This window comes from Gorilla gorilla, chromosome 14, assembly GCF_029281585.2.
Source record: "Gorilla gorilla gorilla isolate KB3781 chromosome 14, NHGRI_mGorGor1-v2.1_pri, whole genome shotgun sequence".
In the NCBI taxonomy this organism is placed as follows: Eukaryota; Metazoa; Chordata; class Mammalia; order Primates; family Hominidae; genus Gorilla; species Gorilla gorilla.
Window position 1 is genome coordinate 46,413,178 of NC_073238.2, and position 14,961 is coordinate 46,428,138.

Sequence of the window (14,961 nt, forward strand, 5' to 3'; positions counted from 1 at the left end):
TGGCCTCCCAAAGTGCTGAGATTATAGGCGTGAGCCACCCTGCCTGGCCGCTGTGTGGAAGCTTTTTAACTTGATGTGATCCCATTTGTTAATTTTTGCTTGGGTTGCCTGTGCTTGTGGGGTACTACTCAAGAAAATTTGCCCAGACCAATGTCCTGGAGATTTTCCCCAATGTTTTCTTGTAGTAATTTCGTATTTTGAGGTCTTAGATTTACAGGTCTCTTTTCTGAAGCAGGCCTGAGACTTACGGATCTTTCCCTTGTATTCAGATGGCTCTCTTCTGAGCTGGAGCAAGTTTGCCTCTATCTTTTCCTCTCTTTTTATCTCTCTATCCTTCCTCCCCTCTTTTCTTTCTTCCTCCATCCTTCCTTTCTTCCCTTTCTTTTATTCCCTCTTTCCTTCCTTCCATCTTTCTTCCTTTTTTCCTCCCTTCCCTCCTTCCTGTCTTTATTTTTTCACTCATCCTTTCTTTCTTCCCTCTTTCTTATATTCTTTCCCTTTCTCCCTTTCTTCCTTTCATCTTTTGTTCTCTTTATTTTTTTAGCCACTATGGTATTCTGTCCCCTAGGTGTACTCTCAAGCCTCATCTCACTGATAAAATCTATGTTGATGCAAAGATAATCTTGGTAATGTTAAAATGTGAACCTGATTCTCTGTTCGCAAAGCTATCTTTCCAAATGCGTACAGTTATAGTCAGCCATTTAACACACCCTGATAACTTCCAACTGTGTACTAGGGGTATGGAGGAGACAGGCAAGTTACAACATGGTGGGAATGCTAACAAGAATAGGTGCAAATAAAGTACTGTGTGACAACTAACAGGTGACTCTGCTAGGGAAAACTGGGGAGGGGCTTCATCTGGGAAATGACATTTAAGCTGAGTCTTAAAGATTATGATTAAGACAGTATATTTGTGTGCAGGTGCAGTGGCATGCCTGTAATCCTAGCAGTTTGGGAGGCCCAGGTGGGCAGATCACCTGAGGTCAGGGGTTCGAGACCAGCCAGGCCAACATGGCAAAACCCTGTCTCTACTAAAAATACAAAAATTAGCCAGGCATGGTGGCACGTGCCTGTAATCCCACCTACTCCAGAGGCTGAGGCTGAGGCTGAGGCTGAGGTAGGAGAATCTCTTGAATGCAGGAGGCAGAGGCAGCAGTGAGCTGAGATCATGCCACTGCCATTCAGCCTGGGTGACAGAGCAAGACTCTGTCTCAAAAAAAAAAAAAAAAGTATATTTGTGTAAAAATAGTTAAGGAAAACTTAGCATGTTATTTTATTGAGACATTGACCCCAAGTTCTTAGCTAGTGGACTTGACTTTTATGTATAGCAACAACTTATATATATATATATATCAACTTTGCTTATTGGAGAAAGTGAGCCTGACAATATGTTGTTTCCTTCATATGTATGCAAAAATGTATAAGTGTAAAATACTGTGTTTATCAGCTTCCCATCTAATTTGTAGTGGGACAAAAATAAGTTTTAGGTAGGTATGGGAAGCTTTGGGATGTGGGTGGACACAGTCACCTTTCTTTCCCCACTGTGGCAGGATCTTCTTTTAGGTAGTAGTGAAAGAGGATTGCCTTCCGTGCTCCCACTGTGTGAACTCCTGAGTTGTTGTAGGGGTCTACAGACCCACAGGTGTGCTGAGTCATCATTTGTCTGAGTTTTAAGTTCTCCCATATAGAAGTATTCCCATGTTTCTAGTATGTATAAAAGAAGTATTGTTGCTACTCTAGTACAGAACCTTTTTTTCCTTTTTTTTTTTTTTTTGAGATGGAGTCTTGCTCTGTGGCCCCAGGCTGGAGTGCAGTGGCATGATCTTGGCTCACTGCAACCTCCACCTCCTGGTTCAAGCGATTCTCCCACCTCAGCCTCCCTAGTACCTGGGATTACAGGTGCCCGCCACCACACCCAGCTAATTTTTGTGTTTTTAATAGAGACAGGGTTTCACCATGTTGGCCAGGCTGGTCTCTAACTCCCAACATCAGGTGATCCGCCCACCTCGGCCTCCCAAAGTCCTGGGATTATAGCCATAAGCCACCGTGCCCGGCCCAGAACCATTTAAAAGTATCATTGGAGCTGTAGTATTAGCTCTCTGTCATTATGTATAGTTTTAAACAATAGATTCTAAAATAAAATTACTATCTTATATGTTTGGAGTGTGTGTGTGTGTGTGTGTTGGTTAAGAAGTTTTTGAACATTTCTGGAACTAAAAGGAATCGTCATAAAATAGATAATGACGATGTTTGAACAACATTTGAATGTACTTAGTGCCACTGATTTCTACACTTTAAAATGCTAAATCTTCTGCTATGTATATTTTACCACAATAAAAAGTATTTTTTTAAAAAATTTAAAACTTAAAACAAGACATATACACAGAAAATAAAGGGATTTTCATATTTGAAGAAACTGGACACCACTGTCCTAGAACTTCTATTAATTTGGCAAATGCGTAGCCAGCACCAAGCGAAATGCGCATGGTGGTCTCACCTACAAGCCCGAGGTTTCATCAGGAGCCTTACAAATTCCAACTACTCTGTCTCCATTGCAAAATATACAGGTTCAAAATGTGTATTCATCTAAAATACAGAGAATACTGTGTTTTTATGGATAAACAAACATTTTCTGTTCAAAGTATACTATTTAGATATAATGAATAAATACTATATGTATTCATCAATCAACAGTGTCTGAAGGTTCACAGCGTGTCACATGCTACATGTCAGGTGGAATGCTGCATGTCAGGCAAGCCATGCTCTGTCCTGTGACTTTAAGTGTTGAAAGAAACAGAGGTCGCTGCATTTCTGGGGCCTGCCACCTAGCAGGGATGGTGCTCGGTGCCTCACTCATGAATGTGTAATTGCACAAGATGATGACTGTGATGTGACTTTACTCTATGGTAAGGTCAGTGAAAGGACAAATACATGAGGCTTTGCAGGCATGTACAGGGAGACACCAGGTGTTAGGGGATGGCTCAGAGAAGGGCTTCCCTGAAGAAGTGATAGTTCAGCTGAGGTTTGAATAATGAACAAGTAGAGACAACACTCATAGGAGGAAATTAACCACATTTCCCCTCTCAGACTCGACTCTTCTCCCCAGTAGCGGGTATCGTGTGTTCTTCAGTGTTCCACCCCGGCATGTAACATTTGATGCATTGTGAACCCTCAGTCACTGTTGAGTGATGAATAAATATATAGTATCTATTCATTATATCTAGATAGTATACTCTGAACAGAAAATGTTACCCATAAGAACACAGTATTCTCTGTATTTTACATGAATACACATTTTGAACCTGTATATTTTGCAATGGAGACAGAGTAGTTGATTTGTAAGGCTCTTGGTGAAACCTCAGACTTGCAGGATAAGACCACCATGTGCATTTCTTCAAGAACAAAGACAGTTGGGGCAGGGGTGGGGCTTGTATATGCCTTAGGTAAAGATCATCTTTGTGAGTGGAGGAGAGGATTGGAGAAATGATTAGACCCACAGTGAGAGGGTCTATGTGAGCAGGTACATATAAATGGAGTCTTGCTAGGGAACCTGCATTGGCCAAAGTAAAACTTAATATTTTTTGATGTATAACTTTTGCATTGTTTCTAATCCTAAACCAAATTTTGGATCAGAATGAACTTCCATAACAAAGACATATATATATGTGTATATATGTATATATATACAGGTTCAAAATGTGTATTCATCTAAAATACAGAGATATATGTATATACACACACACACACACATATACATATACACACACTAACACACACACACAAATAAGGATAAGTAACATAAAATGCTCTGCTGGAGGCTTAAAAAGCAATACTGCGTGAATTGAGTCATTTTGGAAAGGGTGAATTAGCAATATATATTATTCTATAATTAAAAATTCAAGTTGTCCGAGTTTTAAAAAGCTCTCTGAAAGAGCACAAAGAAATACGATTTTGAAAACGTATAATACAGTCAGCATAAAACCTCTATTTCCTTTGTGTGAATGAACATTTCCCATGTAATTAATTTACTTACAATAGATACTTCAAATCCTTCTACCAGATATGTAAAAATTTCTTTCTGAAATGCATTGAAAACAGAAAACTATTCATGATGAATATTTTCCTCAGAAATTTCAGTCTGGAAAACTGAGGTCTTGCTTTGAGTTACATTTTCTGGAGTTCTCAAAATGTCAATAATGTCTGAATTAAACTCTTTGAATTGAAAAAAAAAATGCTCTGCTGGAAGATCAGTTAAGGCTTCCTAATGTAAACAAAGATGTAATAATTAAGGTGAATTGTTTCTGTAGTAGACTCTTGTTACTACTGATATTATTTTTGCAGAGAACTAGATGTGGTGCAAGAAAAATCACATGCCCCAAATTCACCAGTTACACCTAGTAAATGTATGATTGGTAGGTTCTCCCTCAGTACCAGTCTAATAAATAAACCTTACTTTGCTTCTAAATCTAGGGACTTCGAATAGTGTATTGCTTTCAACTTTTATTTTTATTTTATTTTATTTTATTTATTTTTATTTTTTAAGATGGAGTCTTGCTCTGTCACCAGGCTGGAGTGCCGTGGAGCAATCTTGGGTTCAAGTAATTCTCCTGCCTCAGCCTCCCGAGTAGCTGGGATTACGGGCACACACCACCTTGCCCAGCTAATTTTTGTATTTTTAGTAGAGACAGAATTTCACCGTGTTGACCAGGATGGTCTCCATCTCTTGACCTCGTGTTCTGCCCGCCTCAGCCTCCCAAAGTACTGGCATTACAGACGTGAGCCAATGCGCCTGGCCTCAACTTTTTATTATCTGTCAAGTCCCAAGATAAATATTAAATTTTTCAAATAAATTTTATGGTTTTTATTATGTTGTTGCCATTGAAGACATAGGACCACTTATAGCATCAGATTCTTTTTATAAAATTGGCAAATAAAAAGTTTATTTATGATGTTACAACATGATGTTTTGATATATGTATAATGAGTAAATCAAGCTAATTAACATTTCTATCACATTACGTAAATTTTTTTTTGTGATGAGAACATTTAAAAATCTACTTTCTCAGCAGTTTTCAAGTATACAATGTGTCTTAGTCCATTCAGGCTGCTATAACAAATTACTATAAAATAGATGGCTTATCAACAATAGACATCTATTGCTCAGAGTTTTGGATACCCAGAAGTCCAAGATCAAAGCACGGGGATATTTGGTTGCTGGTGAGTTCCCCCTTTCTTTATAGATGGTGCCTTTCCACTGCATCTTCACATGGCAGAAGGGGAGAACAAGCTCCTTAGGGCCTCTTACTGATCCCACTCAGGAGGGTTCTGCCTTCACGATTTAATCTCCTCCCAAAGGCCCCACCTCTTAACACCATCACCTTGAAGGTTTCAGCGTATGAATTTTTGGGGGATACATTGAGGCCATAGCACAATACATTATTAACTGCATTCACCATGCTATACAGTAGCTCTCCAGAACTTATTCTTCCTGTCTAAATGAAACTCTGTACTCTTTGATCAGCATCTTCCATTTCCTCTCATTCCTCTCTCGCCAGCCCCTGGTAACTACCATTCTAGTCTCTGCTTCCATGAATTTGACTTTTTTTGATTTCAGGTTTATGTGAGATTGTGCAGTATTTGTCTTTCTGTGCCTGGCTTATACACTCAGCATAATAATAATACTCCAGGTTCATCCATGTTGTCAAAAATAACAGGATTTCCTTCTTTTTTAAGGCTAAATCATCTTCCATTGTATATATATGTAGCACATTTTCTTTATCCATTCATCCACTGATGGATACTTAGACTGACTCTGTATTTTGGTTATTGTGAATAATGCTGCAGTTAACATGAGCGTGCAGATATCTTTCAAGATACTGATTTCATTTTCTTTGGATACATACCCAGAAGCTGAATTGCTGGATCATATGGTAGTTCTATTTATAATTTTTTGAAAATCCTCCATACTTTTTTCCACAGTGGCTCCACTAATTTACATTCCCACTAACAATATACAAGAGTTCTCTTTTCTCTACATGTTTGCCAACATGTATTATCTTTTGTCTTTTTGATAAAAGTCCTTATGACAGGTATGAGGTGATATCTCATTATAGTTTTGAGTTTCCCTAAGTATCAGATTCTTAATGTTTTGGTCAAAGAGACGTGTATTAAGATGAATAGCAAGAGTCGTGGCAGTAATGATCAAACATAACTACTGTGGTTACAATACCTAAGGGAGAATACCTCACTCATTTAAAAATTGACGCCTCCTCGTTCCATAATGAGAGAAATGAGTGAGAAAAAATGGACCAATAATGGCATTTCTTTTATACTATTTAAGAGACTCTAATAATTATTCTTGCATATATTCTTTTTCTTTCTAGGAAAAGCCATTGACAAAATCTCTGCAACGTGGAGAAGACCCCCAATTTGATCAGGTATGTGATATATATGTTATATACTAGTTTTCCTTTATTTCAGCATTCACGCAAGGCAAGGCCTGCATGCTCACTATTGTTGTATGGATGAACATCCTCAAAAAGGATATGGGTATGTGGTCTTAAGAACTGTACCCTGCAGTTTTCATGGTTGTGGTTTATAGCTGTTCAGTAAATGTCTATTGGTTAGAATCAAAAAGAACTGGAAAGTATTGGGATAATATGAGTAGGTCTTCAATTGATTATTTCCTAAATCTTTACATATCAGAATTAAAGAAACCAAGAAAAGAGAGTTTAAAGGAAATTCCATTCCTTTAAAAACTTGAGATTCTTCTAAATGAATGATACTATGTGATGATCAGATCTCTGCACTAGAGCTTATTCTTGTTTTCATGCAACATTTTTTTGAAGGCCTACTATTTGCTTGACGCTGTGCTAGGTACTGGTGATACAAAATCTAAGATAAGTTTTAGGTCTTCAAGAATTCAGAGTGTTGTGAGAAAGATACTACCTCAAAATAAGTATAAAACAGTATAGGATCTTAGATTCTAATAGAGAAAATAATACATGAACAAAATGATTTAAGACAGAATAAATACAAGGTAAGTCCTTTGAAAATAGGTTAGGACTAGTAAAGAACATTCAACTCTAAACAGTAGGTAATAAACATATGAAATCAGGATCTGATAGATTCTGGTTCAGTAACTTCAGGAAGGCCCTAGGCACGTTTAAAAATGATGGATAACAGGACATCCAAGGAGGCTGGAGGTATGTTTGTGAAGTTTCCTAAACTTTTGCAGTTAATGACAAAAAGGACATTATGTTCTTCAAAAACCTCAGTTGGTGCCAACGTCAGATACAAAATACTGCTAGATATTCCCTGGCTTGTGCTAGTATGGTGTTTTTATGGTCTAATGAAAACCACACAGGGTGTACACTTTCTGTTGGGCTTTGAAATTGCCTTTAATATGAAATCCAGAGGAAGTCTCCCTGGCTGTACAGATTTAGACTTGTATGATCCAGAAACACCATGACTGTACAGACAAAATCCTTTGTTTTCTATTTTATGAGCTGTTCTGTGAAGGAGACCTCACAGGTTTATGCTCACAGCCAGCCCTGCAAGGGTGGCGTGGCTCTGGGCTAGCTCTGTTGCCAGCCAAGCTAGCCATTTTCCAGAATGCTGGTGAAATGGAAGATGGGCCTCATCTCTTTGTGCCATGACACTATCTTCTCTTGTCACATTGTCCATTGTTGTTGTCACCTGGCAGGTGCCGAGGTGGTCAGAGACCATTGGTGAATATGGTATATGATGTTTGGGGTTACCATTTTGGAAATGTGGCAAGATGTGGCTTTTTAAGAATAAATATCATTCTCAGCAAACTATCACAAGGACAAAAAACCAAACACCACATGTTCTCACTCATAGGTGGGAATTGAACAATGAGAACACATGGACACAGGAAGGGGAACATCACACACCAGGGCCTGTTGTCGGGTGGAGCAGGGGGGAGGGATAGCATTAGGAGATACACCTAATGTTAAATGACGAGTTAATGGGTGCAGCACACCAACATGGCACATGTGTATATATGTAACAAACCTGCATGTTGTGCACATGTACCCTAAAACTTAAAGTATAATAAGAAAAAAAAAGAATAAATAGTGCTGGGCGCAGTGGCTCACATCTGTAATTCCAGCACTTTGAGAGGCCGAGGCAGGTGGATCTCCTGAGCCCAAGAGTTCGAGACCAGACTGGGAAACATGATGAAATCTTGCTGCTATCAAAAATACAAAAAAATTAGCCAGGCATAGTGGCACATGCCTGTGGTCCCAGCTATTCAGGATGCTGAGGTGGGAGGATCACTTGAGGAGGTGGAGGTTGCAGTTGAGCTGAGTTCATGCCACTGCACTCAAACCTGGGTAACAGTGAGACCCCATCTCGAAAAAAAATGTAAATACTTTCTCACCTGTCTTTTATTAGCTTTCCACTCTATTTTATATTCTTTGTCTCTTTATCCCACTGTCCTTTCTTCAAAAACATTTTTCTCCAGCTTAATGTACCTCTCTTTATCCTCTGAGAAAATCGTTCTAAATTTTAACTTTGCAGATAATAGTAATCCCAAATAACTAGGCTTAAACACAATTTCTTATTTGTTACTCAGCTTTCTATTTCTGAATCTCAGTATTGTGGAAAAGACATGACCTTTGGAATTCGACAAACCTGGGTTTAAATCCCACCTTTGTCACTTAATTAGCTATATCACTTTTAACTTTGCATCTACAAGTATTGTCCATGGATCTGTGTCATCAGCATCACCTGGGAGCTTGCTAGAAATGCAGACTGTCAGCCTGGCCCCAGAACTGCTGCATCCGCCACCTAACAAAACTCCCAGGTGACTCACATGCACATTGACGCTTGAGAAGCCCTGCCCTGTAACATATCTCTATGTATTAAAGACACTTTAAGTGTGAACCAATAGTAAGATGTCACTAAGAACTTTCAAATAGGTCACATAGGATTGTCCTCTGATCATTACATCATAAACTCACAAATGAACTGTGAGAGAGGACAAGCCACAAAATCTAGCCCAGTTTTAAAGTGATAGCAAGACTTTCAGGCCTGATATGGTTTGGCTGTGTCCCCACCCAAATCTCTCCTCGAATTGTAGCTCCCATAATTCCCACGTGTCATGGGAGGGACCCAGTGAGAGGTAATCGAATCATGGGGGGCCAGTCTTCCCCATGCTATTCTCGTGATAGTGAATAAATCTCATGAGATTTGATGGTTTTATAAAGAAGAGTTCCCCTGCATATGCTCTCTCTTGCCTGCTGCCATTGCAAGACGTGACTTTGCTCCTCATTCACCCCTGTCCATGATTGTGCGGCCTCCCAACCATGCAGAACCATGAGCCAATTAAACTTCTTTCCTTTATAAATTTCCCAGTTTCTGGTATGTCTTTATTACCAGCGTGAGAACAGACTAATGTAAAGCCATAGAGAAACTTGACTAAAGTTGGTCCACCTGTAGATTCAGTGGGGAAAAAGTTGGCAAAGCATAATAGCTTTTGAAAGTGCTTACTGTGGTTCAAATGTGTACCCTCCAAAATTCAGCTGCTGTTAATGTGATAGTATCAAGAGGTAGGGCCTTTAAGTGGTAATTTTCCCATGAGGGCCCCTCCCTTGTGAATGGGATTAGGTGCTCTTATAAAAGGTCTTGACAGAGGGAGCTCCTCTCTTTTGGTCCTTTCTCCATGTGAGGACACAGTGTTCAAGGAGCCATCTTGGAAGTAGAGACCGAACCTTCACCAGACAGTGAACCTGCTGGTGACTTGATCTTGGACTTCCCAGCCTCCAGAACTGTGATGAGTACATTTTTGTTCTTTATCAATTACCAATCTCAGCAGCACTAAAACAGTGCTCATCTGCTGTTTCAACCAACAAACTATAAGAATTTCAGTTCCATTGGTAAGGCCATGAATATAGCAAGGTCTCTTAGTCCTTTGGCATTAAACATTCGAATTATATAATTTTATTCCAAACAGTAGGATTTTAATCTGGGTTGCCACAGAAGTCTGTCTATGGGAAAAGAATATGCTGGAGATGCCACCTTGAGTGGTTCAGACTCCATTGCTATAATTGTAGGAGTAGTTGTAATAGTAGAAATAGCATTTATTTAGTACTTGTATGTGATAGGTACTATGCTAAGTGCATCCTTTGAACAACATACAGTTGGTTCCTGTTTAAATGATATTTGTATCAAGTTCTTTCTTCTAAATGTCACTGGCATGAACAACAGGGTATATAGAGCTGGGTATCTACTGTTCCACTGCCTAACACTAATGGCCCTTTTTACTCCTCTACCTAACCAGCCCATGATTCATTTTCTTCTTGCTAGAAATAGAAGCAAAAAAAATTCATGTAATACTTTATAGTTTACCCAGCCCCTTCTCATATTATCTCACCTGACATCACTCAGTCCTTCCGGCAACTCCAAGAAGGTGTTATCTCTATATTAAATATAATATAGTAATATTAAAGATAATATTAAATTATACTAACATTATAATATATTAATATTATGTTATGTTAAATTATATTAACATTAAATATACTATTGTATTAATATTAATACACTATTATGTTAATATTAAATATATCTATAGGGTATATAACATTATATTTACTATGATATTATATTTAATATAGAGATGATAATAATGGTGAGTCTCAGAAGTTTCCCAATATTATATGACTAAAACCTGAAGGAGCCAAGACTGTAATTTATTGTTTCTGACAATACAGCCTGTACTTTTTACTCCATAATCTTTGTTTCTAAAAACTAGGTTGATGAGAGTTCAGAGGGAAGTTTTCAGCAGGTAAAGGATCTAAAATCTTTTATCAGTTATGATTAGCTTTGGCTACAAATGGCAAATAAAGTAAAATCTTCTTGAGCAAGATTATTTTTTCTTTCTTATGTATGGCTTACATTCTCAAGGTCCAGTATGGCTGCTAGAGCTTGGCCATTGTGTCTGTATTTCAGGCAGCCAGAAGGAGAAATGGAAAAAGAATTATAGAAAAACGAAAAAACTTTCCAACATAGCATATACCATTTCTACTTATATCCAGTTAGCCAGATGTCAATCACATGGCCACATCTAGCTATAAGAAAGGTGGAGAAATTTTACTTAGGGTGAGTCCGTCTAAAAATGGGGTATTTTATACCTAAGGAAGAAGAAAAGCTGTTATTGGGTAACAGCTAGATGTATCCACTAGATATTTAGCCAAAATGCCCAAAGTAGAACTATTTACAGTTCTGTACCTTTTTCTTTCCCACTGTGGGTTTCTCCTCAAATTTGCCAGTTTTCCAGTTTGAACTTAAATATACGTATATATTTAGAAGCTAAAACTTCATGTTTTCTTTTATATTTTATATTTTTACACTCATAATTTTATTGGTTTAGTATTTCTAAATTTAACCTAATTACACTCCAACTCTGTAAAAATAAACCTGGAAGGGCCTAGCGTAATGGCTCATGCCTACAATCCCAACACTTTGGGAGGCCGAGGCGGGTGGATCACCTGAGCTCAAGAGTTGGAGACCAGCCTGGCCAACATGGCAAAACCCCATCTCTACTAAAAATACAAAAATTAGCCAGATGTGGTGGCACGTGCCTGTAATCCCAGCTACTTGGGAGGCTGAGGCAGGAGAATCGCTTGAACCTGGGAGGCAGAGGTTGCAGTGAGCTGAGATTGCACCACTGCACTCCAGAGTGGGACTCTGTCTCAAAAAATAAAAATAAAAATAAAGAAGAAACCTGGAAAAAAGATTTTATAAATGACAAGATGTCTAAACAGGATTTTTAAAGCTCAGTGTTAGTAGGAGAAATATACTAGTGAATGCTTTACACATTGGAGAACTAGGAATTTGTGCCCTCATTTCCAGAATTTCTCTTTTCACAAACTTCAGGAATATGAGTTTTTTTCCATTGTTATACAGCACCTACCTCCTGGGAACCATGTGCCAAGCATTATGCCAACTCATGGAAACAAACAGGAAGGAAGCATAGTGCCTGCCCTAGAGGCCCCACCACTGGAGCCTCGTTGGAGAGAAAAATAGAACTACAATCAGATAAATGATAACCGCAGACTAGTAAGTAAGCTAAAGCTGGTGTGAGCCTCAGGAGAGCAAACTTCGCCCTGCCCCGAGGAGCCAGGGAGGCCTTCATGGAGCAGGCAGCAGAGGTTCAGAGCAGTATGGGCTATCCCTTCCGGTCCATGCTAGTGATAAAGTCATACCAGTAACAAGAATCAATAAAGGCAGAAGAGAATTCCAACAACATTGGAAGATGTATATACTATCACTATTTATTTTAAATTACTATAGTAACTGTCAGGGCTTAGCGAGTAAAAGGAACTAAAAATCGTTCTGGTAATAAAGTAATTTAGCAAACACTTACTGTGCATGTGTATATGTATATACATACACACAAAGTTTTATATGAGACAAAGAGATGTAAGAATGTGGTCCCCAGGAATGTGTTTCACATTCCAGGAGCTCCAGATCTGGAAGAGGGTCAGGCAGTGCACAACCAGCCTTGACATAGGCCTGCATGTGTAAGAAGTGCCGCATGAATGGTGTGGACAGTAAACATGGTGAGACTTCAGGGACAGAAGACACATGCCTCAGGACCAGGTGCCTAGCTAGAAAATGCCTTCTAGATGAGAACAAGATTTATCAGGTGCCTAAAGCAGTAGAATCGATAGGATTTGCTGAGTGTTGATGGTGAGGAAGATAGGAAATTTCAGAAGAAAGGAACATTTTATGCAAAGGTCCTGAACAGAAAAATGACACTATCAGTTATCTTTGAGAAACCTAGAAATTGATCAATTTAGTTGATGCAGAAGGCATGTATTGTTAAAGGATAATCTTCAAAAACAGGCAAAAATATGACTCACATAGAGATATAAAATGAACCTGTATTAAACATTTTATTTAACTTGTTATTAGTGCAGGATGTTACAACCAGTTAAATTCCAAAAAACAGACACATTTATAAATCATCATTGAAATGAATGCAATCAGAGGCAAAACTGGCTTCTTTCATGTGGGGGAGGGAAGTCCACTGAACCTTCACTGGACAGTTTTTCATGTCTATAGACAAGAATTATTTTGCATTGCTATCAGGTATCTACCATTTATACAGTTTTAAAATAGGTCAAAGGCATTGACAGGTATAGAGTCCCCATAGACTCAGAATCAGCTAACCCCTTGAGAGGTATGCTTTAGTTTTCCATTATAAACAAACATTTCCTACAGTCTGGGGGAAGTTAAAAAAGAGATCAGGCAGCAGAGGTAGGAAGGGATCAGATTGTGGAAGATCTTAATGCCAGTGGGATGGGGCTGTATGCATACCAGTATCAAGTTGTCAACTTGATATTAGCCTTAAGGAGACAATGGTCATGAAGGCAGTAATGAAGAGACCTAAGGCATTTGGGGAGCATGGCATTGATAAAGATTCTAAGCTAAAGGGGCCTAAACTAAAATGGAGGCAGTGAGACTATAAGAAAGGATGATTATAAGCAAAATTATATAAGAAGGATAAACATTGGTTAAGAAAAGGAGAAACAAAGGATAACTGTAGTTTTAAGCATGATTTGGAGCGATTTCCATTCAATTAAACAAACAATGAGTGCCTGACACATACTAGGATCTGTGCAAGGTGCTGAAGTCACAAAAATGAATAAGACAGAGCCCTGTCCTCCAGGAATTCTCAATCCCAGAAGGAAGACAGTTATCTACACAAATAAAGTGGCAATGTAAGCGCTATAATAGAGGTTGTATCAAGTGCTCTAGGAACTCAGATAAAGGAGCAGTTAATGATGCTAGGAAGGTACACAAGTGTGTGCTACAAGAAGCAACCAAGGAGCAGTGACATTTAAAATAAGCCTTTTATCCAGATGAACAAATTGGGCCAGGGTATGCCAGGCAGCAGGGGTCTCACAGACAAAGGAGAAGTTGAAGGTGAAAAGAGCAGAGTGCTGGGGATGAGGGTGGAAAGGTGGACTGAGCCCATTGCAGTGGGTAGTAGGAGCCGTGCTGAGGGGTCTAGATTATTTTCTATGGGCTATGAGCTCTTCAAGCAGAGGAAACTATACTTGGGGGCAGAAGACAAGAGAAGTCTGTAAATCCGTTATGCATACTGAGTTTTCAGGGAAGGTGAAATATCTCAAGAAAAATAACGGGTTCAGTTTATTATGTGGTCACTCAACAAACACTGATAGAGACTAGAGCACATGAGTAAAGAATGTCATAAAGAGTTTAGTATCAGGAGGTGGGATCTACAAAAGAATGGCTAGAAAAAGGGTAGTTTGGAAAGTGGGAGAAGTCTAGAGATAGCGCTCTCTAGGGCAGGGATGGCCCATCACAGCAGCTGATGCAGGGACATCACGGAAGATGCAGACCAGGAAGAACTGGAGGTTAGCAGCTAGGAGCTCACTGGAAGTGGCTTTGAGGAAGGCTTTTGCTGCAATGGCTATTCATGGATGTGTAGAGTGCATTTTCATAGTCGATGGACTAATGTTAAATACTTTGAAGCTTGCTTTCACAAGCTAAGTTATAGTGGCTGATTATGATTGGTAGCACCTAAATAACAAAGCAGCATGCTAGAACATAATCATGGTACCAGTGATAAGTTCCTTATCTGGCATCTGTGGAGAGCATCTATGAATGAAAGGCATGTGAGCTCACCATTTTACCTTCAAGTGGTTTTCTTCGTTGTACAGACATCTTTTTACAATAAAAGTCCACAGCATTTTATTTCAGATTCTCCAAAGAAACAATAGCCAACAACAAAGAACTACTCATCCAACCGTGATGAGGGTGGACCTGGGTGGGTGATGATCAAATTAGCCCATTTTTAAAAGTGAAAAAGCAACACTCCAAAATAACTCTTACCTGAGGGAGTTTGTGACCCTTACCTGTTGGAGACTGTATTAATGACAGCCACTAGATACAGTTACTCTC

At 38.9% G+C, this 14,961-nt stretch overlaps 1 protein-coding gene across 5 annotated transcripts in view; it reads left to right on the forward strand.

Moving 5' to 3' along the window:
* Positions 1-14,961, forward strand: part of FRY (FRY microtubule binding protein) — a 451,440-nt gene that overhangs the window by 248,004 nt on the left and 188,475 nt on the right. For all 5 annotated transcript variants that reach the window (XR_008671085.2, XM_055360541.2, XM_055360538.2 and 2 more), the window contains one exon: positions 6,384-6,437. Coding sequence is in view for 4 of the 5 variants with exons in the window: in XM_055360541.2 (XP_055216516.1) it covers positions 6,384-6,437 (54 nt within the window). In the remaining variant the exon portion in view is untranslated. The remainder of the gene's footprint in view (positions 1-6,383; positions 6,438-14,961) is intronic.